The following is a 21,014-nucleotide window of genomic DNA, read 5'->3' on the forward strand; positions in this document are numbered from 1 at the left end:
CACGATGGCCAGGATGTCACAGGGCCAACGGGTGCTTCCCTTCCCAAAGAAGCAGGGAGAGCTGGAGGTCCCCTGTCTGCCAGCAGTGGCTTCAGGATCCAGTACCAGGTGTGCAGCACCCAGGTGTGGCCTCTCTTTCCCCCATATCTGGGACCTCTTCTGGCCAGGTGCCGGACTCTTACTGCTCTCTGACCATTTTCTCGGTTGGATTTGACAGCCACCTCTGTGTCCCTTGTCTGTGAGGGTTGATCAGGGTTGGGGTCGGTGTTAGCACCCAGAACTGTGGTTCAGAAGCTGGGAGATGACGCTAGACACACATGGGAGCCAGACCTCAAAAGCACTTGACTGGCGGACTGTTTTTGAATTTTCTCTTTTGTCTCGTGGTTCTTGATCAGGCATATGCTTCTGGCCACCTGCTGTATCAGTCAGTTCTTATTGCAATGATGCTGCATAACAGGTGATCCCCTGCCCCAGGGCCTACAACAACAAACATAATTATTCTCACTACAGGTCTGCAAATCAGTTGGGGCGACTCGGAGGCACCTGACTAGTGTTGGCTGAGTGGTCCAGGACAGGGCCTGGGTTTAGGTCTATTCTTTATGTTCCTCATTGCAGGACGCAGGCTGAAGGGGCAGCGTCTGTCTGTGGCAAAGTCTCTCAAGCAGAATAGCAGGAGTGCAAGAGGGAGGAGAGGAACTATGCAATGTCACCCAAGGCCTCAGCTTGGAACCAGCACTGTGTCACTTCTACCCATAGTTAATTGAACAGAATGAATCTCACGGCCAAGTCCAACATACTGGTGTGAATGTCCCTTCTGCTCACGGTAAATCATAGAAGTAGACTAGGAAGAATTTGGGGCAAGTAATTTAATCTATCATGCCATTTTTTCCCCTCTACTATTATTTATTTTTTAATTTTTTTTGTAATCTGATACCTTGACCAAGTCTTTGAGCAGAATGTCTGTGTTCGGAAAAAAAATCACCCTGGTGGTTCTGATGTGCATCCATGGGGGTAAGGAGTGTGCTATGGACCACGAGAAGCCACTGGAGGCTCACGAGCAGAAGAATGATGTGATCGGTATTGGGCTTGGAAGAGAACTCTGGGGACGGGTGGCCACGGGTGGGGATTAGCTGGTTAGTAAACGGTTGTAACTGACATGGGCAGTGGCGGGAACTCGAATCTGGCCTTCTGACACCGAGGCTGTGTAGCCGACCACCACGAAACTCATGGCTTCATGTACACCTGTTTGGTTAGCTCTTGTGACTTTGGGGATGGACCCGTCTCAGTGGGGTAATTCTGCTCCATGTCACGTCCCCTGGGACTGCAGTCACTTGGTGACTCGTTGGTGCTAGACGTCCAAGATGGCGCACTCCCGTGGCCAGCTCTGGTTGCTGGCTGGCTGGCTGCGGGGATTCCGTTGGGCTGTTGACTGAAACACATGGACGACTTTCCCACATGGCTTGGACTTCCAGCACAGCAGCTGGAATGTTCTGAGAGGGAATGTTCCAGAAATGGGCATTCCAAGAGGGAGGAAAATAAAAGCTGCCTTTCTCAGAGGCCCAGCCCTCGTTCTGTCATGGTCTGTTGGTCTGGTGGTCCCAGGGCCAGCCCAGACCCAAGGGGTCCACAGGGGGGTGTGATGAGTAATTTAACTACTTTAATAATCACACCTGGGGAGTGGCCTACAGAGGGAGAGGATGCAGATCCAAGAGGGAATCGTGCAAGGAGAATCGGGGAGGCCCTGAAGGTCTCAGCATGACAGCTTTTTTCTTGGATGGACACTTCAAACCCTAGAGTTAGCTGTGGGGTTTATGGGGTTCTAACATGGACAGCCCCTCTGTTAGGTAGTAATTTGCTTCCTGTGGGGGAAGGCTGGTCGGCACCTTTGCCCAGGATCCTAACCATCACCCCAGCAGGTATCAGCTGGTCAGCCCAGCTGGGCTTCTCTATGACACCAACTGAAGAGGACAGGTAAGTCTGATAGCAGAGGAGGCATAAAGGGAAGACACTGGATCTTCCCAAGAGGAGAGCGTTCAGAAGTCAGGAGAGGATGGAGATGAACGGATCGGGAGACGGACAGAGACGGGCCTGTGGTTACCCTGAAGAGTTAGTTAAGCTCTTGCAGATGTCTGTGGAGAGGGAATTATTCCCCCTTCAGAGGGCACTGGCCTCCTCCGAGTGGCGTCAGGTGACCCAGGAGGTCAGTCTTGATGGCACATCCCTTGCACGAAGGATTTCCTTCTATTCCTGGAGGCCCAGGGCTGTCTGGTGAAGGAGGTCCTCTGGTTCCACTTAATGGGCGGGAATCCAAGAGCCATCCTCCTGAGCCTCGCCGGGGCCTGGCCATGGAGGGCGGTCACCCCTCACCTGGCCAGAATCCCTCAGACCAGGGGCTTTTGGTCTCAGCGTCACCCATGTGTCAGGACCGAGGACGGTGGCTAACTTGCTCCTCAGATTGTTCAGTGCCTCCTTCCTTTTCCTTGACAAGAGTCAGGGTGAATGGTCAGGTTCACCCAGTCGAAGACCCAAAGACCAGCTGGGTTCTGGGTGTGGGGGGCGGGGCAGGCCGGTGGCTGGCTCCACTGCGGGAAACGTGAGCACCGTCCCTGGTTGGTCTTTCTCTGCCTTTGGGGAAACTGTGGGGGCAGATACCTGCAGACTGAGTCCCAGGGCCACCACTAAGAAACCCTGGGACCCCAGGCAAGCTCTTCTCTAGGTTGAGACTTTTCCTGTCCACCAGTGGGACTGATACCTCTCAGACAGACCCCGAGTCCTGTGCCTTGGAGGCGCCCAGTTCCGAGGACCGTCCGCCTTCCCACTCCCTCCTCTGGGGCCCTTGCTCCTGCTCATCCAGTGCTTGGTTGACGCGGGGCTGCCCATCAGCTCAATCTAGCCACAGGGGCTGGGCATCTGATTCAAGTTGGACCAGTCAAACCTTTGTGGTGATTGGCCCAGGAAGGTGCACATGACCCGAACTAGACCAACCAGAGTCCTTACGCAGGATGTTGCTCACCAGAGCTGGGGAATAAGGGTCCTCATTTCATTCCCCCTACAAGATTGTTAGGTCCTAAATCTGAACTTTTCCATGACCTGCCCTGACAGTCAGGTGAGCCCGGAAAGTTCCTTTTTGCTTGGGTTAGTTTCAGTTGACTTTAGTCACTGTACTTTATGACCAAAAAGTCACCAAAAAATGACACTTTAATGGCAAATAAAGATAACAACTACTTTAACTTCACGCCTGCTCTTTGCCAGACTCTGTGCCAAGCACTGCATACCTTGGCTCATTGTTCACCCTGATGTGAAATATGGGGATGTGTGCAAGGTAGCACCTCCCCACTGCACCCAATCCCCTCAAGGTTGGGTTCATCTCAGCATTGCTGTAAGCACACCCCATTCGGTGCCTGCAGAGATACCTGGAAGCTTAATGGAAGCCCCTCCCAGGGTCACCCGTGTGAGGTGAATGGGGGTGTTCAGTGCAGCCATGGTGGGTACAGACACAGAGCTGGTCCTCTGGTCAGGGGGCTGTGGGGAACGAGCAGGGTGGGGAAGACCTTCTGCTTCTGCTAAACCCCGTGGGGAGCAGGTGGGACCTGGTCAGGGCTCCATCTACTGGTGGGGGGAGAAGCGGCCTCTCTGTGGGACCAGGGGCCGGAGGGAGTCAGGATCTGGGAGAGCAGGTTGGGGAGCAGCAGAGAGAGGACACGGACTCTGGAGGCAGCTGAGGGGCTGGCCAGAGGATGGAGTCCAGATGAGGGAGAGAGTGGACGTCCCGGCACTGGCTTTCGATATTCTAGCACATTCCACAGTTTTTTAAGAACAGAAGAACTGGCGCTTTCTTTGGCAATTAAAAAAAATTGAAATCTGAATTATTTTCATCTGGAGCTGGAGACACCAGGGGTAGGAAAAGGTTGAGCTGAAGGCAGAGAGCGCTGGTTTGAAAGGGTCTGCCGCTCTCCTGCTTGAAGCCCTTCCAAGGTCCCTTCCTGCTGTCTGGTTCCCTTGGTGAGGCCGAGAGCCTTTTCAAAGGTTGTCTGGCCTCCGTATGTCCCCCAGAGCTGCTTGGGGTCCCCAGGGCTCCAGAGGACCCTGACAGCATCCTCGGACAGAGAGGAAGGCTCAGGGTTTAGGGGAAGGGACGGAGCTTCACAGGGAGGACCCAGGCCCAGTTCTCAGCCCTCCCCCGGCCCTTTTCTTTCTGGGGTCAGCACCATTCTTTTAGGGCTTGACCTGCGCGACCTTCAGATAATGCCTGGGGACCAGGCCCTGCTTCCCCAGCACCTCCCCTGGAGAGAGCAGAGGCCGTGTGGTCCGTCTCACTTTAATGTCACTTTGCTTCTGTGTGGCAGATGCTTCTGGAAAGGTGGGCTGTCCTGCGCAGCCAGTGAGTTCCTGGAAGCAGTTGGCCTGATGCCTACAGAAAGTGGGAGCCATGGAAGTTTGTAGGCAGGCAGCCGCCCCTGAGCTCAGTTCCCTTTGTAGGAAGTCATAGAGATGATTATCGTGACAAGACCGCACTAAGGCAGCGGAGCCTACTGAGAACCCACGCTGGACCATTTCACAGACGAAAGCAACGAAGGTGAGTGGCTGGCCGAGGTCACCCAGCTGGAGGGTGAGGGATCACCCACCGTCGCTTTGCTTAGCCTTGAATCGCTGACCTGTCATTTCAGGCAAGTTTGGCTCATTTTCTAGCAGTAACCTGCGAGGATAGTTTGATGGGCCCCATTGACAGATGAGGAATCCGAGGGCAAACGGTGGAGCCGGGAAGTGCCACTCTTCTTCAGGTTCTTTGCTTCTCTCGGACACTTGGGGGAGGCAGAAGGTCTGGCGAAGGAGGGAGGAATCTGTTTCTTTGCCAGAAGCAAAAGACCTGCGCTGGGGGGAGGGATCTCTGGGAAGCCCCGCCCCCACATTCGGAGGCTGAGCCCCAGGGCTTGCTATGCACCTTGAGGAGGGCTCAGTTTGTTGTAATTTGTCTGTCTGACCACAGGGTTGGCATGCAGGTTGACAGATTATGCACAACTGCAGGAGTTAAGTGGCATAAGCCTGAGTAACCCATCTTGCGACCTATGGGACAGTGGCCAGTGGTGGCCTTATTTGAGAGCTGGGCTGACAAGCAGTGGGGTTAGGATCTGGTCTCTGCTGCTTGGTTGAGACGCCTCATTACTCTCCGTGAGCCCAGTTCCTCCTCGCTGAGGTGGGGACGGCAGGCTAGTCCCTTCTCCCCTGGGGTTGCTTGGGATAACAGACCACGTTTACCACCTCAACAGAGCCTGGCCCTAGTGGCCCTCAGTACTGCTTAGCTTCTTGTACGTCCATCTTCCTGGGTGGACCTCACAGTGCCTGCACCCTCTGTGCCCAGCCCCGCTGGCCCTGGCTCGGGGGCAGCACCAGGCACCTCTCTGTGGAGAGCCTGGTGAGCAATGGAAGGCAGCGGGTCCTAGGGGGAAGTGGGCAGCAGGTGCCAGCCTGGTATTGTCACGCCTATCTGACTCATCAGCCTTCCCTGCCCCCAGGGGCATCTTGGCAGGCGGGAGCTCCCCTCAAGCAGTAGGCAGAACAGCGCCTGGAGCTGGCTTCCAGGACGGTGCAGTGCGTGTTCTGATGATCCACACCTCGACTGCACGTCTTCCTCACTCGGCTGCCAGCATTGGAAAATGGGGGGTGGCACTTAGGAAACTGCATTTCCAACTGCTCTTGAGAAATCAGAAGATGGGGCAGCCGTGGGCCCTCAGCTGGTAGCTGGTATTCATGTTCCTGACCCTGGGCCGACGTCACCCGGTCCATTACCAAGTCCCTGGCTTAGTGTCCCGCCCCTTGTGGGGTGAACTTGAGACTGCACTCCTCTATGAGGGGTGCTGCCGACCTCTTGGGTCTCTGCTCGGCAGGTCATTAGGGTGCCCCGGTCTCCACCTGGGGAATGGGGGTCCCTCACCAGGGAGAATCCTGGGGGATGCCCTCCACACTTGCCCACGCTCCCGACCCAGCCTCGGGGGTGCCACCTACCGACTCTCTCTCCCGCCCCCGCCTCCGTGGGCCCGCCAGGCTGCTGCCTTGCTTTGGGACACAAACACACACGTTATTAGAAGCCCAGATCAAAGCCGGCGCCCCACAGCCCGCCTCTCAATGCTCCCTTTGTGCAGACGGAAGCCTGCTAGAGAGTTAGAATCCAGCGAGGGAGGGCGGGCGCTCGCACAAAGATACTTGTCACCCAGAGAAGTCGCAGAAGATGAGGTCAAAGAGGCTTCAGGTGGAGGATGCACCCGGGCTCCCTGCTGGGAGGTGCGAGTGGAGAATTCCTGGTTCTGCAGAGGAGAAAACCCTGTCCCTCTTGGTTTCAGAGGAAACGGATGACAGGGGCCAGGGGCCGGAGCGGCAGCCTCTGTCTGCCCTTCTGCCCTTGCCAGGGTGGTGCGTGCGACTCAGGCTCGGGCAGCTTGGAGTGTGTGTGTGTGTGTGTGTGTGTGTGTGTGTGTGTGTGTGTGTTGGCGCAGGTGCCTGGGGGAAGCCCACAGATGTCACAGGCCATGGTGTCACCTCTGGCCAGGCCTGTGGGTCGGCCCACTCAGAGCTACAGCGACCTTCCCAAACCTTTCCAAACCCCGCTGCTGTGTGCCCCGCAAGGCGGGCACCGAGGGGAGGGACCTGGGGTCGGGCCCACAGTGCAGGGCAGGATGCTGCGCTGTGACCTCCGTCAGAGAGAGCTGGCACCCCAGTCCCCGCGGGGCGCCCCGGGTTCCACACACACATGGTTTCTCTCTCCAGCGCTGCTTGGAACAAAGAAGCACCGAGAGTTCAGATGGGCATCCAGGAAGCCGCCTGCCCAGGGGCTGCGGGAGGAGAGGGGTGGCCTGCAGGTATGGGGAAAGGGGTTCTCCAGGAGGGGACCCACGGCGACGGAATGCTGGGCAGGAGGCCACTGTTGTGCTGAGCTGCGGAGGAGATGGGCACGTGGCTGAATGGACGGGCGACACCTCCAGCCTTGCGGGGTCCCAGGGCTCTATTCCCACTTCCCAGGGACCACTTCTGGGGTCTGGATGTAAGTTCCTCCTATAGCTCATGACACCTGCTGGCAGCGTGCTCCTGAGCAGCTGCAGACCCTGCTGCCCGCCGCTCACCCGCACTCTCGGGGGCTCTGCTCCAACATGGTGGAGCTCTTCAACTGTCCTGCCTTGCAAATTGGCTCCCCCGACAGGCTTCTTCTGTCCAGTTAATGGCAACTCCGCCCTTTGGAGACTGGTTGCTCAGTCTCCAACCTGGGCACTGTCCTTGACTCCTCTCTCTCCCACCCCAGGTCCCATGTATTGGCTAATCCTGTAGCCTCCAACTTCAAGGCACATTCAGCACCTACTCCTTCCAGCCCCTCTGAGGTTGTCACCCTGGTCTAAACCATCATCATCCCAGGCCTGGCCTCCTACCATCACCCCTCTATCCACCTTCTGTTTTCAACGCACCAGTCCTGTTGCTCCAGGTCCCAACCCTCTCACTTGGGTAAAGCTAAAGCGTTGGCTGAGCCTATAGGGCTCATGATCTGATCCTGCCACCCACAGCCTCATGCTCCCCTCCACGCTCCCAATTATTTGTTCTCTCTGCTTCAGAACCAGTGGCCTGAATCATTTATGGCATGTGCCCACCCCAGGACCTTTGCACTTGCTGTTCCCTGTCTGGACCTGCCTTCCCCTGCAAAAAAACACCTATCATTCTTGGGTCCTTCCTCCCCGACTGCTGGCTCACCCTCACCTGCCCAGTGCTGCCATGGACACAGCAGCGTAGAGGCAACCCCATGACCTCGGTAGCTACCGAGAGAAGGCTGACCTTTCCAGAGCCCCGGGATGCAGGTGGTCGGTCTCACCTGGGTCTGGTCAGGAACACAGCCTCTCGGGCCCTGCTCATGCCCCATTTTAATAGGCCCCAGTGACCGCACGTTCAGCTCCAAGGAGCCCTTGACTAGGCTACTTGAGCACCAGCCCACACAGGAGGACTGAGGCTCTATCAGGGACCCTGATCTGTCTGTCCACCTGGCTGGCCATTTCTGTCCCCACCCCTGCTTCCTTCTGTTCGTTCATTAGCCCATGTGGACCCCAGTGGCTGTAGCCCCAGGACTGCCCCAGGCCCTAGGCCTATTAAAGTTCTGCAAAGAGACTCTGACCGTTCAGACTCAAGACCAAGGACCCTCCAGCCGAGGCCGGGGGTGAGGGGTCAGTGCTGCCCACGCGGCAGAGCCTGCTTTCCCCGCTCCCCCAGCAGAGGCCTTGAGAAGCCCCAGGGACTGACCCAGAGGCAGTGTCCAGCTGCTCAGAGGCCTGGCAGTGGACACCTGTGCCCTGAGACGTGTCCAGGAGGCCCACGGGGGTGTCCACCTCCAGGGGCACTCTCCAGGCTGCTGTCCTCCCTGCTCTCCTTCCTTCTGGGCTCTCGGTCCAGCTCCTGGACTCGCCCTTGGAAGGAATCTTAGAAGTAAGCCACCGGGTCCAGCCCATTCTAAAGCCATTCCACGAAACACTGTCGTCACTGGAACTTCCCCAGAGGGTCTCCTCGTGTGGTGAGTTCAAGAGACCCTGCTAGGATGCTTGGTGGGTCACCGAAGGCCCTGACAGGCCTTCAGGAGAAGAGCGTGGCTCCCTTTGGCCCAGCCAGGGCTGCCCAGCGCCTCTTTCACATCACGGCACCGGGAAATGCCGACCTGCCGGGCCCTTCCCTTGATATCTGGACGGCGACATAGGTGTGACGATCAGGCTGAGGTCAGGTGCACATAACTGGAAAATCAAGGCTTAAAAAGATAGTTTTTAATTTTCTCTTTGTAAAACAAGTCTGGAAATAGACAAAGATGGGTACCACGGCTGGAAGGGTCTCCTCGCTGAGCCCAGGAAGCCTGAGCTCTGAGCCTGTTACAGTGGTCTCCCCGGGGGGGGGGGAAGGCTGGTGCCACCAATATCCAGTCCCACTCCACCAACATCTGGAGGAAGGCGAGCGGCTCTCTTCTGCCCCCTGCACCCCCACCCCCCGCCTGGAATGCTCCAATGGCACGGCTTGGGGATCCCGGGCGCCTTGCCTGGGGAAGTCCAACCTCCTCGCCCCCATCTCCAAGAACGGATGCGGCCAGCGTCACCCGGCTGCCTCCTGCACCCACCCTTCCTCTCATGACCAGCGGCCCTCTGCAGATGGCTTGTGGCCCTAGCCTCCGTCAATGGCCTGCGTGGGGCCATCTTTCTGATTTCTTCATTCTGTCCTGTGCCACTAAAGCCGGGGACGTGGTCAGGACTTTGCTGGGGGTGGAGTCACGGGGGCAGATTACTGCACAGAGCTGAGCCAAGGCACGAGAGACCCTGCCGCCCTGCGGGTGCCTGGGCTCTCCCCACCTCCCGGGACGCACCCCTTCTCGGGGCCCTGGTCTGTCACTCGCTCCCCACACTCCTGGGGGCCTTGAGAACTCCCTCTTCCCTTCCCTGGCTGCCGTCCCCCAAATCCCCGCAACCTCCGTCACGCAGAGCCATTTAACTTTCTTCTCCTCACCCCAAGCAGGCTCCCAGGCCCCTTAACGATGCCCAGGCTCCCAGAAAACCACGAAATGGGGCACCTCCAGGGACTGGGAGCAACCAACTCAGGTTGGGGAATTTGTTTTTTTTTTTTTCCAGGAACAGATTTGGGTCTGGATGCTCAGCATCCTCCTTGCCTCTACCCACCCGATGCCCATGCCCATTGCCTTCCTTGGCCGCTCTCCTACTGTCTTACTGACACCTTGGGGCTGAGGCGGTCACAGCAGGTTCCTCTCCTTCCCAATAGAGAACCCACCATGGGTTGGGCCCTGCAGCCAGCGACGCTAGTCACGCAAGCCCCTTGCCTCAAGCAGGTCTCCTGGAGGAAGGCCTGGCCTCCTCATTTTGGAAAGAGGAGGCCAATAGGTGCTGGACAGGAGAGCTCAGCTGTCCAGAGCCGGGAAGGAGCACTTCCCTTAGGAAGCCGTGTCTGAAGGAGCCTGACCTGGTGGCTGGGCATGGGGTGGAAGCGTCCAACCAGGGTGATGTGGTTTTGAAACAAAACAAAACAGCCCCCCCCCAAAAAAACCCCTCCCACTCTATATCTGACAGCTCTCACCTAAGCTGGCCTCCGTCTCCAGCCCCACGCAGCCATTTGTTATAATCTCTTTCTCTTATCTCTTCCTGGCTTCCTCTCCCATTCTCCTCCCCCAAAGGATGGGAAATCTTCAAAGAAAAAGATGTGTCACTGTAAGTCTCCCGCCCAAGAAATGGGCCAGATAAATTATTAAAACACATAAAAAGAGTGAGTGGCGGGGGGCGGGAGGCCCTAGAGGACCAATAGCCACCCCAGTTGGACGGTGAGCTGAGGGCCTGGGGGGAGTCCCTCCTCCGAGTCCTGCACAGGCTGCACAGTACCTGGACGCTGGCTTTGTCACCCCAGGGCCAGGCCTAGGGGGCGTCACAGTTCCAACAGCCAAGTCCCCGGTGTCTGCTGGGCTGGGAAGCCAGACCCCAGGTGGAGGGGCCTCTCTGTCTGGGCTGGACATTTGGGATCCACTTCCCCTAAGACTCAGGCTGGTAACTGCAGTTTTAGTTCTCGCTTTTATCTCTTTTTGAACTGTGGAAAGACATTCCCAGGGGGAAGAGGGGATACTGTTTTCTCATGAAAGAAGAAAGCCATGATGGGTTTAAGGAAGTAACCAACTTTCCGAGTGCGGTGAGACGGTGCTCAGAGCTTTGCTTTGATTCCCAGGCGCCCCAGTACCCGTGGGGGTGGGGCTGCAGGAGACAGCCACCCCAAGTGAACTCCTTTCCTTCAGAGGGCGTCTGCGGGAAGCGCCCACTCTCCGCCGGTACCCCCAAGCCCCTGCCCGGCCTACTGTCTTATTGACCTCTGTTCCTCCATTTCCCTGCGGCTCCTGGGTTCTCGATTGCCCACTTCTGACATCTGGGAACAGACGAGTCCTTGGGGTGGGGTTGTGCTGGGCACTCTGGGATGTTCAGCAGCCACCCTGGCCCTCTACCCACCAGATGCCCACGCACATGGACAAATGCCCCAGTGGGGGTGGGGTGGGGCAAACCGCCTTCCAACTCACCTCACTAGGGACCCATTGACGACCTCCCTTCCACCCAGCAGAGGGTGAGCTCCGTGGGAGGGCAATTGTCCATTTTATTCACTAATATGTCTTTGAAGTGCCTAAACCCATGCGTGCCGCAGAGCTAGCTGGTGCTTAATATTTTCTTTCCAGATGGAGGACTCTCTCTCTAATGGTGGGCCACTAGGTTTGAAATGTGGTTGGGACATCCTGATAGAGTGAAATGAGCATGATTAATGGAATCAAAAGACTTGGGTTGAGTTCCTAACTGGGACACTGATTAGCTGTGTGACCTTGGGCAAGTATCATCACACCTCTGAGCCTATTAGTCTCCCTCCTTTCTATAAGTCTGTATCAGAGTGACTGTGCTCTATGTGGCATAGGAAAGTGGCATGTAAGAAGTACAGGATGAAGAACTGCAATACGTGACAATAGGAACGTTTGGGTCATCCCAGCACTCCTCCAATGAAAGCACTCTGCCAACAGCATCCATGTCCTTGCTTATAAGATAAGGCTTCATTTTGTGCCAACGGTGTGCATAAAAGGAAGACAATATTGCTGTTTGAAGAGGTTCACAACTCTGGAGGGCATGAAGTTCCCAATGTTCTTTTGGGACACACATGCTCACAGCTGTGCTGCCCAAGGCAGTAGCCACTCCCCACACGCCAAGGATCACCTGCCACGTGGCCAGTCTGGGTTGAGCTGTGTTTTGAGTGTCACCTAAACACTGAATTTTAAAGATAGTGCAAAATTAAGAATGAAATGTCTTATTATGTTGAAATTATATTTCGGTTATATTGGGTCATATAAAACATTAATTTCATCTGTGTCTTTTAACTTTTAAAAAATGTGACTGCTAGGAAATTGGAAAGTACCCACGTGCACATTCCATTTCTGTGGGATGGAGGCGAAAGAGCGGAATTGAGTCTCCATTTTACAGACCATAAAACTGAGGCTCTCACAGAGAACTCAGGCAGGACGGGGTTGGAGGAGTCTTTTCCCACGCCCAGGTTGCCTGACATCAGGGCGAGCTTAACACAGATCCACGGTGTCCTGAGCAGAGCCGGCGTTCTGAGAGCCACAAAGGTGGGGTGGAACCCCTTGATGTCGCCCTCACCTCCGCAGAGACCTCCCCAGACAAAACAAATCAGCCTTTGGGTCTGACGAACTGCAGCGGGGAGCGGAAACCAGGAAAGATCAAAGACCCAGCGGTTTACCCCCTTCCGGGCGGCGTAGCTTGGCAGCGCGCCCCGAACCCCGGCGGGCACCCACGGGCCCTGGACCAGGAGATTCGAGGGGCTGGCTGACAACTCGGGGCTTCTGTACACTTGTCGCCGCTAAGCGTCAGCTGGATACCCACCTTAGGGCGCAGTGGGGGCTTCTCCTAGACTCCCGACTGAAACAACTCCGGAGTCGGAGGAGGGACTTGGGAGGGAAGCGCACTCACGTCGGCCACAGAAGGCAGATGGTGAGAAGAGGCCGCGCAGCGGGAGCGCAGGGGACGCTGGCACCAGAGCAGTGGAGGTCTCCACGCCTGACCTCAGTTTCCCCACCTGCAAATCGGAGCCCCCTCCCTGATCGCTTCGAGGAAATACCGAGAGGAGGAAAGACACGGTCCCGTTAGCGGGGGGAGAGAATGTTCTACTGAGGGCAGCACCCCCAAAGGGTGTCCGTCCCCAAACGCCTCCCGATCACAGTCTCCGCACGGGTCCCCAGCCCCTGAGACCCCGGCTGAAGATCGCCGGGGCCACCAGGGCTCGCTGGGCCCCTCCCGCCCGCGCCGCGCCCCGCCCCCGGCCCGCCGGCCCCGCCCCCGCCGCGGCCCGCCTCGCCTTTGATGCGCCGCGCCTGGCCAATGGGCGCGCGGGGAGGCGCGGGGCCGCGGCGGCGGGCTGGGGGCTCGGCGCGCCCGGGCGTCAGTCGGGCCGCGGCGACGGCGGCAGGAGCGCGTCCCGGCGCCGCCTCGGGCTGCGATCGGCTCTGGGGCTGCTCCGGGAGCAGGGGAGCCAGGCGAGGCGCAGGGCCCGCGGGCCGCGCGCATGGCTTAGGGACGCCCCCGCCTGCCGCGCCCCCAGCATGGGGAAACTTCACTCCAAGCCGGGTCAGTGTCCCCGCCCGCGCGCCGGCCCCCTGGCCCCGGCGTCCTCCCCACCGCGGTCGCTAACTCTCTCCCTCTCCTTTCTTTCCGGCTCCCGCCGCCGCCGCCGCCGCCGCCGCCGCCGCCGCCGCGCGCGTTGTGCCTGCAGCCGCCGTGTGCAAGCGCAGGGAGAGCCCGGAAGGTAGGGGCGCGCGGGGCACCGACCCGGGGGATGGAAGGGGGAAGCACCGCGGACGGCTGCCAGACGGCCCAGCCCGCTGGATTTCATTACCAGGGCCACCCCAACCCCCAACGCCAGCGACCAGTCCCCCCAAACCGCTCCTAGAGCCATCTTCGGGCCCCCGCCTCTGTCCCGCCTACTCCCTCCCTGTGGTCCTGCTCTCCGACTTCTGACCCTAAAGCCCCACCCCTCCTGCGTCCCCGCCCTCTGGGCTCACAGCGCCCCTTCTTCAGACCCCCCAAGTGCTCTAGCCCAGGATCCCGTCGCCCTCTTTCTGGCCCCCAGCCCCTTTCTTGGCTTCTGCGTCCACTGCTCCCCCTCTCCTGACCCTCAGCCCACTGCTGTCCTGGCCTCCTGATCCCCAACCCCCTCTTCCCCGGGTTCTGCCTTCCCTTGCCCCGGATTGGATCCTTGCTCTTGGGGTTTTGCTGAACCTGGTTCTCCTGATTCCCTGCGTGTCTCTTGGATCTTGCCCAATCTCTTGAACCCCCAGCGGACCCCTCGGTGCCTTTACTCTCTGCCGCGCCCACTCCTTCTCCTACTCTGGGGGAACTTTCCGGCCGGTGGGGGGCCCAGACTCAGAGGCTTCGTGTCATCCCTGTCCCAGGTGACAGCTTCGCCGTGAGCGCTGCCTGGGCTCGGAAGGGCATCGAGGAGTGGATCGGGAGGCAGCGCTGCCCAGGTGGTGTCTCAGGACCCCGACAGCTGCGGTTGGCGGGCACCGTTGGTCGAGGCACCCGGGTACGGTCCCCACCCTGTCCTCTCCCCTCACCCCTTTCAGCCTCAGAGATGGGTCTTCACCCATCCCCACTTTTAGCACCCTCCTGGCCCGGTGTCCAGGTCTGAAAATCCTGTCTCTTCGGTCCCCTGCCCCAGCAGCACAGCCCTGTGCCCCACGCTATGGGGAACCTGAGAGGTCTGATGGGCCAGTCTCCTGCCCAGTTGGGGGGCAGAGGGCTGCCAGGAGGCAGGTCCCGGGTGAGGAGGTGGTATAGGTCTAGTGGATGGGAAAGCTGGTCTGTGCTAGTGGGGTTTGGGGGCCTGCTTTGACTTCTACCTTGTTTCTGTGACCAGCATTCACAGGGGTGTTGCAAGTGGGGCTGGGGGAGGGGAGGCATGGGGACTATCTGGCTGGAGGGCAGGGCTGTGCTGGCCCAGGGTCTTATGGCCACTTCCGAATGTGTCTTAGTGTCTGTGGCATTCATTAGTGCCATCTGCCATCTGAGTGGAGAGCTTGGGGGCCACTGGGACCCAGCGTCACCCTTAGTGAGGCTCACAGGGCGGGAAAGGCCTCACTCACTGTGCTGTAGCCTGGCACGCCCCCGTGCCTGCAGCCGGTGGGTCCAGGAGGTTGGAGTTGTTCCTGGAGGAGCAGTGATTGTGACAGGGGAATGAGTGAGTGCAGCCACAGCTCCTGGCCTGGGACTGGTGTTCACAGATGTCGTGTGAGCTCCAGAACTCTGCACGGGGCTTTCAGATGGTCTGCGTGGAACTCTCGCAAGCAGAGGATCAAAGGATGAATCAACTTTTTGATGTGACATTTAATTTTTTTTTTTTAAACTTGGAGGGGAACAGACTGAGTCTCGGGTCTGGTTAGTTCTTTGGTCTTGCCCATGGCTGGGGAGAGGCTGGTGGAGTCTTCAGATGTGTGTGTGTGTGTGTGTGTGTGTGCATTTGGGTGGTGGGACCTGGCAGTTAGATTGCAGGGGCTGATGTTGGGCGGGGGCCTGTGCATGTGTGAAGTAGCCTCTGCGGGTAGAAGAGTTCTCCCCCCCTCCCTGCTGCTTAGCTGAGGGCTTTCTCTCCTCCGTTTCTCCTCATCTGTTGACTGGGTTGGAATTGGAGCTGCCAGCCCCTAGCAGAGGTCAAAACTTGGTGGGTGGGGGGGCACTGCAGTTGGGCCCTTGAACAACACAACTACAAACTGCTTTTTCTCCCACCATTTCTAGCGTTTGATCTACTTTTTAAATTTAAAGGCCAATGAAAACGATCCAGTTGAGCCATATGAACAAATGTATTTGCAGCCTAAGACAGAGGCCAACTGAGTGGATTTCCATTAATCAAGTTTTGGGTTTTTTTTTTTTTTCAGCCTGTTTATTTTTACAAACTATTCCTGCAGAATGACATTTATTTGCAGTCCTTTTTTTTTTTTTTTTCCCCTTCTTAACTGCCAGGCAGCTCTTGCTCCATGCTAGAGGGGAAACTTGAAATACAGCGAGGGCTTACTTCAATTGACTTTTATCTTCAAAGCCATAACAAATGTTACCCGCATGTTTTTGGTGGGTCTCCTTGGCATCCAGTCCGGGAGGATGAGAGGGAGGAGGAAAGAAGGAGAGGAAAACAAAAGTCTGTCGTTTTTAATTAAATAGTAGTGTTCCCAGCAAGAGGAATGCAAGCCAGTGAAGTTGCCATTGGGGGAAATGAGGGAGGGCCGGGAGGGGGCCCCAGCTTAAGTTTGCGGCTTTGGTGAAGTCACGGAATTTTGTTGCCTGGTTTCTTCCCCCCAGCTGAGGACAGTATGGGATGCTGCCTGCTCCCCTCCCTTCGTCCCTCGCCCCCTCTCTCAGAGAAATGCTGTGGGGTCATTAATATTGGTTCAAAGTGCTTTTAAAGATGTGAGGCATAGAGCCATCAGTGGGACATGTGGCGGGTGGGCTCAGCCGCTGGAGATGTTAAGGGGGGGTGGGCGCTGACTCCCTGGGAGTTGTTCTTAGTGACTGGGATTTGGATTTCTGGGTTCTCACCTGCCTTGGTCCAAGATGGCCCAGCTTCTGAATCAGGGCACCGTCCAAGGTGTGGAGCAGCCGTGTGTGTGTGTGTGTGTGTGTGTGTGTGTGTGTGTGTATGTGTGTGTGTGTGTGTGTGAGGTGTCTGACATAATTTCAGGTGGCACCTGAGGGAATGTTTTTAGTCTTAATAGTTACTCCCCCCCTTATTTTTTTTTAAATCAGAAAAGATAGCTAGGTCATGGAACCATGATATCACAGGGTATTATTACTGCTTAGGATGAAGCCAAGTTAAATTCGATAGTCTCACTTCAAGTTGATTCAGAGAGAAATACTGAGTGCAAGTGGTCAAAATTATGAATGTGAGGATGGGATGCCCAAAGTTTGGGGAATGCTGAGATTCTGCACCGGGCACCCGGGGGCACCTCAGTCCTGCTTCATTTCTCTGTCCCCACCAGCGCGGAAGGGGTGGCTGGAAGGTTCCTCTGTGATATCACCAGGATGTAGGAGGGTGTGTGCTCCAAAGTCTGCTGGCTTCCAGGCCTGGCAGCGGTCCTCAGCCTGCCCCAGGTCTGTCTTGGGGATGACTTCTGTCTGCACTCCTTCAGCTGGCATGTCACCAAAGTGGCTGGGGACACATGAGTGGCTTATCCAACTAGCATTCTTATTAGTGCAATGATAGCTACTATTTATTAAGTGCCTGTGTGTGTGTCAAGCTTTGCTTACATTATCTTAATCTCCCGTAACCCTCTGGAGCTCCCAGCCAGCTGGTGTGCCCTCTCTTCTGCTGTACTTTCTAGGAGAAAGGAAGTCATGGGTGGGGAAGCCCCGTACAGAGTGTCCACTGCCAGGGCGCTCGTTTGACTCATTCCTCGGAAGGGGGCTCGCCCGCCAGCTGCCAAGCACGGTGAGCTGAGCCGAGCTGGTGGAGGGGCTGGCAGAAGCAGAAGGGGCCCTCGTCCTGCTTCCTCCTCCCTGATGGGGTCTGAGGAGCTTGGCCAATGTTTGGGGAGGGTCTGAGTTACCTACAGGGCCCTGCTGTGTGAGGGGGTGACCGTTTTGGCACTAAACTTCGCCTTCCTTCCTAAGTCCAGAAATAACGAGGCCCCACTGTGCCACAAGAGCTTGTCACCTTGTGCAAGCCATTTTGCCTTTGGATACCTTAATTAGCTCATCTGCAAAATGGGTGCAGTGATATTCTCATCCCTGGCAGAGTCAGGGCAGATAACTCCTTCAAAAGAGTCGAATCTGGGAATTCTGTGGAATGCTGAGGTATCTGCAGAGGGGAGATGGGAGCCCACAGATAGGGATTCTGGAACCAGAGTTCTGTTCCCCGCTTTCCTGTTCTTCCACAACAGGCTCCGTTGCGGGGAAACAGATTAAGGCCTAGGTTCTGCCCTTTGCATGGGCACATGATGAAGTCCAAGGGAATATGAGCTCACAGGAGACACATAGTGAGAAATGGGAGGCATGTAAATGCTCTGAAAGAAGAACAATAGACCGAGCCAGGTGCCTGCCAGAGGACCCTGGGCTGAGCAGAATGAGAAAGCAGAAGAAGTAGAATCATCTCCAGGAGGTCGCGGAGTGCTTTGGAACACGAAGTAGCAGCAGGCAGTTACAGAAGAAACCCATCAGAAACCCTGGGTGTGGGACCCGCAGTGGGGGGACAGCAGAGCTGCACAGGTGGATGGACTAGCAGGGCGGACGCAGGTAGGAGGCCAACTTGGAGAAACAACTTTGGTGCCTCTCTGCTGCTCACGTGGCGTGTACACACGTGCATATGTGAATGTGCACAGCCAGATTTAAAACACACACCCCCCCACCAGCTTGACCCTTTTGTTCTTTTATAGCAGAGCTGCCTGGAGAAATAGGCCGTGAGCTGCGGGGCAGGCGGGCCCTCCTCTAGATCAAAGGCGGCTGCCAGGCAGTTGGGTAATTTGATTAGGGGGTACCTAGTGCATTTTGATATTTGGGGAAGATTAGGAGGGTGCAGGGGCCTGGTTGGAGCCCCGGGGGACGTGTGGGGCTGGGTGATGAGATTGGAGGCTGGCCCAGCTGCTGCCCGAATGCTGGATTCCAGGGGAATTACCCTTGAATGATACCAGTTGGCACAATTAAAAGGTCCCAAGTCCTCACCATATGGAAAGTGTTAGTCCTCCTTACGTGGTTTCAAAGCTATGTGCCGGGAGGTGGACTTGACATTTGAGGTAGAGCATAAATTAAATATTTGGTGTTTCAGAATTAAAAGATGATTTGCTCCAAGGCTTGTGGAGGACTCGGGGCGCAGCCGTTTGAGCCCCACTCGCTGGCATCTTTGAGTTCCCCCAGGGAGGGTCTCCTCTGCCCATGGGCACCGAGGGCCGATTTCACTGCCCAGCCTGGATGATGTCTGTCCCTGTCCCCTGGGGAATGGACAGGAGAGTCTGGGAAGACCCCCGCTGGATGAAGAGCCAGGTGGGGCTTTGGTTTCCTCTAGGTCTGGGCCCGTCGGAGCCTCTGACTGGTGGGCAAGGGTGCCCTCTTCGGGGGCTCTCCTGCATCTCGGTGATGTGGTCTCTGGTAGCGACTCCAAGGACTGTCTTGTCCTCCCTCCGAGACTTTTCTTCTTTGAGAAGGAGGCTGAGTCCCCCTGAGCCCGGCACGTGCGCATTCCATTTCCTAGAAGTCAGGAATGCCCCTCTGCTTTCACATTTTGGAGGAAACGCAGGGAAAATCAAATCCAAGAGGCACCCCCTGCGTGACCTGCCAGGACCTAATACTTGGGGGTGTTTTCCTTCCGCTCATCCAGCGGGGTCCTCAGAACGGGGAGGGAAGGTGGGGTGGTCAGGAGTGTTCCTGTTTGTGCTGAAAAGCTCAGACACCCTCTGCGGGACCACACTGTCCCCTGGCCTGATTCCAACAGACGAATCTGGCAGCACCAAGAGGAGTCACTGAATGAAATCTCCTCCCCACGGTATCCCTGCCCCAGCACAGAGTAGGCCCACAGACGGATGGGTGAGATGAAATCAGATGATCGGTGCCCTCGCTGCCCCCTTCCCAGCCAGCATCTCCTCTTTGTTCCAAGTTCGTCCTGTCCGGGGTGGAAGAGAAGAACCAGGCTTTTCTTTCAGGTGCTGAGCTTAGTTGATGAATGAGGGAATTGCAAATTTAAAAAATGAGTGACAGTTCATTACTGAGGATAATCAACTGAGGCAGGCACTGGAGATACAGTGGAGAGTAAAAGAGACCCGCCCCTTGTCCTCCTGTGGCTTCCAATCTTCCAGGAGACCAAGAAGCGGCAAGTAGACAGGTGTGACGACGTGGTGGCCCGAAAGTCAGCGAGGGAAGACGTGTTGGGGGAGGGGATGTGTTCCTCCTGGGAAGGACTGCTGGAGACCCCCGCCCACTGTGGTCTTTGGAAGGTGGGCTGGCAGGGTCGCTGGGACTGGATGATTGTGCAGGGACTTGTCTGTGCAGCCCTTGGGGACCGGGAGTCTTTCCTGGTCCTTATTCTTTCCGGAAGGCCTTGAGCTACCTGTCCCTCCAGACAGGTGTGTGGGGTAGAGGAGGGTGGGCCGGTACACCTCCAGCGGCCAGCGCACCTTGAAGTTGATTCATGGGTAGCATCATGTAGGAGGACCGGGGACGTGACCCAGCTGTTTGAATGGGTGGGTGGCCCCTGGAGCCCTGTTGGAGGAGGAAGTCAGCTCTGGGGCCAGGAAGCTCAGCTTTGGTGGGCTCGGGGGACTGAGGGCTGAGATTGGCTGCTGAAAGGAACAGAGAGGTACTTCAAGGCACAAGGGACAAGAGACCGTGACAGGCAACCCCAGAGGGAGCCCTCACTTGCCCAGAGCTGCAGTGAGCTGGGGGAAGAGGCTCCCTTGTCTGGGTCAGCAGAGCCGTCCAGTCGAGGGGTGGGCGAAGTGACCTCGAGGCACCAGGGCCTATGCAGTGATGAGCCAGGAGCCCAGAACCTTCCAGCTCAGGGGCCCGGCAGCCTCACCGACAGGCTGTGGATGGATCCCTGCTGTGTTTTGGTTTAGAAACTTTTTGGAATTTTTAGGTCTCTAGTTGGATTCCAAAACAGGCGTTTCCGGTGGCTGCCCCCCGACTTCCCTTCCTCTCTCTCTCTCTCTCTCTCTCTCTCTCTCTCTCTCTCTCTCTCTCTCTCTCTCTCTCATGTCTTTTGGTAGCTCCTGCCTCTCCCAGACAGTCTTCCTCTTCCTCTTGCCCTGGCTCCCCCTCCCTTCTCCTCTCTTCTCTCTCCCTCTCTCCCAGGGAGAACTGAGGCAGGAGCCCAGAATACCCTGGAAGATCTGCCAGCGGGAGCTGAAGGCCTCACTTGTTGACTCTGGAAGGAGGGCTTTGATGTCACCCTGCTCCGTTTATCCTGGGAAGCTGCCTGCTTCTTTATGGCTTTAGACTCTCCGCAGGAAGAATGGCCCAGGGGCCTGGAGGAGAGGCCCGCTCCCTCCCCAAAGGGCAGCCCAGCTCAGCCCCTGCCAAGCCCAGGTGGTGGGGAGCCCTCTCTAAACACGCACTTCTGGAGGCATAAGTGACCCTTTGATAGCTCACTGGGCAAGCAGAGGGGGCTGTTGATCCGTGTGGGCACCAGTCATGAGGCTCAGGGAGGAGAGCCTCCAGTCCGGCCACTGAAGTCATCCTTCGCCCCAGAACTGGGGCGTGCACGAGCTCTGGCCAGCCAGCCCACTCTGCCTACCGGGGCGGATCCCTGGCGTGTTGGTCTGAGGCCTCTGAGGAATTCGTCTGGGCTTTGCTTCCCTTCTTGGTGAGCCACACTGGCTGTGGTGCGTATGGGTGGTCTTGGGTGTGGCTGATGCCTTTCAGAGGGCCTCAGGGTACCAGGTGGCTTCACAGTGGTGTGACATCAGCTGAAGGGCCCCTTTCCCCCTGGGCCTT

The 21,014-nt window shown here is 57.1% G+C and overlaps 1 protein-coding gene across 1 annotated transcript in view; it reads left to right on the top strand.

Annotated features, from left to right (window-relative positions):
- Window positions 1–13,069: 13,069 nt before the first annotated feature.
- Nkd1 (NKD inhibitor of Wnt signaling pathway 1) overlaps window positions 13,070–21,014 on the top strand; it is a 70,941-nt gene continuing 62,996 nt past the window's right edge. Inside the window, exons 1-3 of the mRNA XM_077793252.1 lie at window positions 13,070–13,172; window positions 13,318–13,350; window positions 13,997–14,130. Coding sequence (XP_077649378.1) covers window positions 13,148–13,172; window positions 13,318–13,350; window positions 13,997–14,130 — 192 coding nt within the window. The 5' untranslated portion in view covers window positions 13,070–13,147. The remainder of the gene's footprint in view (window positions 13,173–13,317; window positions 13,351–13,996; window positions 14,131–21,014) is intronic.

Source organism: Urocitellus parryii, chromosome 15, assembly GCF_045843805.1.
Source record: "Urocitellus parryii isolate mUroPar1 chromosome 15, mUroPar1.hap1, whole genome shotgun sequence".
In the NCBI taxonomy this organism is placed as follows: domain Eukaryota; kingdom Metazoa; phylum Chordata; class Mammalia; order Rodentia; family Sciuridae; genus Urocitellus; species Urocitellus parryii.